Source organism: Montipora foliosa, chromosome 5 (genome assembly GCF_036669935.1).
Source record: "Montipora foliosa isolate CH-2021 chromosome 5, ASM3666993v2, whole genome shotgun sequence".
NCBI lineage: Eukaryota > Metazoa > Cnidaria > Anthozoa > Scleractinia > Acroporidae > Montipora > Montipora foliosa.
In genome coordinates this window covers 27,564,419-27,566,918 of record NC_090873.1, presented here as the reverse complement: position 1 = coordinate 27,566,918, position 2,500 = coordinate 27,564,419, and the positions used below count along the sequence as shown (strand labels likewise).

General features: G+C 39.0%; 1 protein-coding gene and 1 pseudogene across 1 annotated transcript; both read left to right on the top strand.

Moving 5' to 3' along the window:
• Positions 1-96, top strand: part of LOC138002539 (uncharacterized) — a 23,863-nt pseudogene extending 23,767 nt beyond the window's left edge.
• A 573-nt stretch (positions 97-669) lies between these two features.
• On the top strand, positions 670-1,290 carry LOC138002538 (transcriptional regulator ATRX homolog). Its single transcript, XM_068848568.1, has one exon. The coding sequence runs from the start codon at positions 670-672 to the stop codon at positions 1,288-1,290; it is 621 nt and encodes a 206-aa protein (XP_068704669.1).
• The last annotated feature ends 1,210 nt before the right edge of the window (positions 1,291-2,500 follow it).

The following is a 2,500-nucleotide window of genomic DNA, read 5'->3' as shown; positions in this document are numbered from 1 at the left end:
ATGAAGTGCACACCGTTTTAATAAACGAACCAGTATAATAAAATGACCACCGAATATACTAATTTAAGCACCGTGTATCACAAAGTAAGCACTGGATACAATGAAGCAGGCACTGAATATAATGAAGTAAACAAGAATATAATGATTTTATGGAGGCTCGAAATAGTTTCTTCTATTTTTCACACAAATAAACATATTCTGTTCTTAGTTATGGTCAGGGTAATCATATCAAAACGAAATTTGGCCAGGGAATTAAGTGCCGATCATTAGATTTCTCACATCACATTCCCCATGGGAGAATGCCATGAATACCCTGGTATATATACAATACTTCATGGAAAGTGCGCGCGTACGGTGTTTACACACGAGTTGTGGCGTATCAGAAATCGAACAAGTGAGCGAAGCGAACGAGCGAGATTTCTGATACAAAACAACGAGTGTGGGAACTGATGGTTGATACTATGTGACAAAGGGCAAAATGGTTTTTTCTCTTGATGGTTTTTGTCGGAGTGCTTCTTTCTTGTTTTCAAAGTGTATTTCAGAGAGAGTTTGAGTTATTAAGTTTCGTGACTTCTCTATCGTTCCCCGGAATCGGCAACTGAAGAGATCCATAAGATAGGATCGAAACCGCGGTCTTGGCTGACCATCCTGATAGAACGCCGAACGAAAATGTCAGAAAAAATGCTAACAGAAGAAGGCCTCCTTGCCGTACCAACGACCTCCAACGATGACCTTCTAGACATTGGCGAAATAGATGTCAATGTTGTCGACGAAACAAACGACGAAGAAGAAAGCAACCTTTCTGAACCTGACCCCGAAGCAAGCCAAAGATCTCCAAAAGACGCTAAAAAGAAGAAAGACAAGAAGGAGAACAGACGCGGAACCACCTCTGACAAAAAATATCAACCACAGGACCAGAAAAGAAATCAGAACCGAAAACGCCGCTACAGTGAAACACTGTCGGAAGAAAGAATAATAGAACAATCAGAGGAGGCTTTAAAAGCCCTGCATAAGCATTCCCAAACAGGAACATGCCCAAAGACATTACAATACAAAGCACGAGCACGCGTAAGGGCAGATGAAGCCTTTAAAACAGACATTAAAAGGATCATGAGAAAAACAACAGAACAAGAGGTGGTGAACGCCCTAATCAGGTACCATGAAAGGAGAATAGATGAACGCAAAAAACCACTCAAGCGGCAAAAGAGACCGAAAGGAACTGTAAACAAGAAATCAAAGGACAATAAGAACACTCATGAGCAAAATGTAAAAGAGATAGCTGAAAAATAGTTTAAAATCTTCATGAGCACAATGTCAAATAAAAGTGGTGAAAAGTATGCCTGTCTACTTACTGAGTCCAACTTACATAACAAGGGTGCACAGGAAAACAACAAACTGTCGAAATCGGGCAGCAAAAAGCGTAAAGAACGCAAAACCTCAAAAGCACAAGCTTATAAAAGAACACAGCTCATGAAATAAATTTACTCTCTAAAGGGTTAAAATTTATACCCACACCATTAACAAAAGAACAACTTATCAGGCGTCAACTTCTTCAGGATTTTGAGCAATTTGCGAGAAGAATGCGCCTCAAATATATCTTTCATGGGCAAAATAGCAAACCACATCCTTATCACGTAAAATCAAACTTGATACCACAAGTTCAACCCTCAGTTGCACTAGAAAGTTATCTTGAAGAGGTTAAATTACAACTAACAGAAATTAAACTGTCACAGCCAAAAAACAATCTGTCATCAAAAGAACGAGAAGCACTACAATCTTTAAAAAGAAACAAAGATCTCAATGTGAAAAAAGCAGACAAAGGTTCCTGTGTCGTTATTATGGACACAGAAAACAAAATAAACGAAGGTCAAACGCTACTTGACAACTCGAAACACTACAGACCTTTAGATGAACCGATGGTTAAGGAAACTCAATATAAAGTGAAACAACTAATACAAGAACTACATGAAAATAAAAACATTGATGACATGACAAAAAAAATGGCTGTTACAAACACCGAGCCCGCCTAGAATTCCCATATTCTACACCCTAACTAAAATTCACAAGCCTACACCAGTAGGTAGGCCAATAATATCAGGTTGTGACGGACCAACAGAAAGAATCTCAGCATTTCTTGATAAGCTGTTGCAACCGATAGCACAAAGACAGGCTTCTTATCTTAAAGACTCTACAGACTTCATTAATTTCATAGAAAGCACAGAAGTCCCAAAGCACGGGATCATTGTTTCAATGGACGTGAACAAGTCTATATACCAATATTCCACAGGAAGAGGGGATCAAAACTATATGCAAAGCATAACTTACTCACTACAAAGATAAACCCCCGATTCCAACACAGTCACTTGAACGAGCGCTCAGACTCATTTTAAAAGAAAACTCATTCCATTTTAATGGAAAAAATTACCTCCAAACACACGGGACAGCGATGGGAACAAAGGTCGCTGCTGCTTTCGCAAATATCTTCATGGTGAAAGTAGAA

Coding starts and splice junctions, on each gene's coding strand:
- LOC138002538 (XM_068848568.1), top strand. CDS start 670: ATGTCAGAAAAAATGCTAACAGAAGAAGGCCTCCTTGCCGTACCAACG.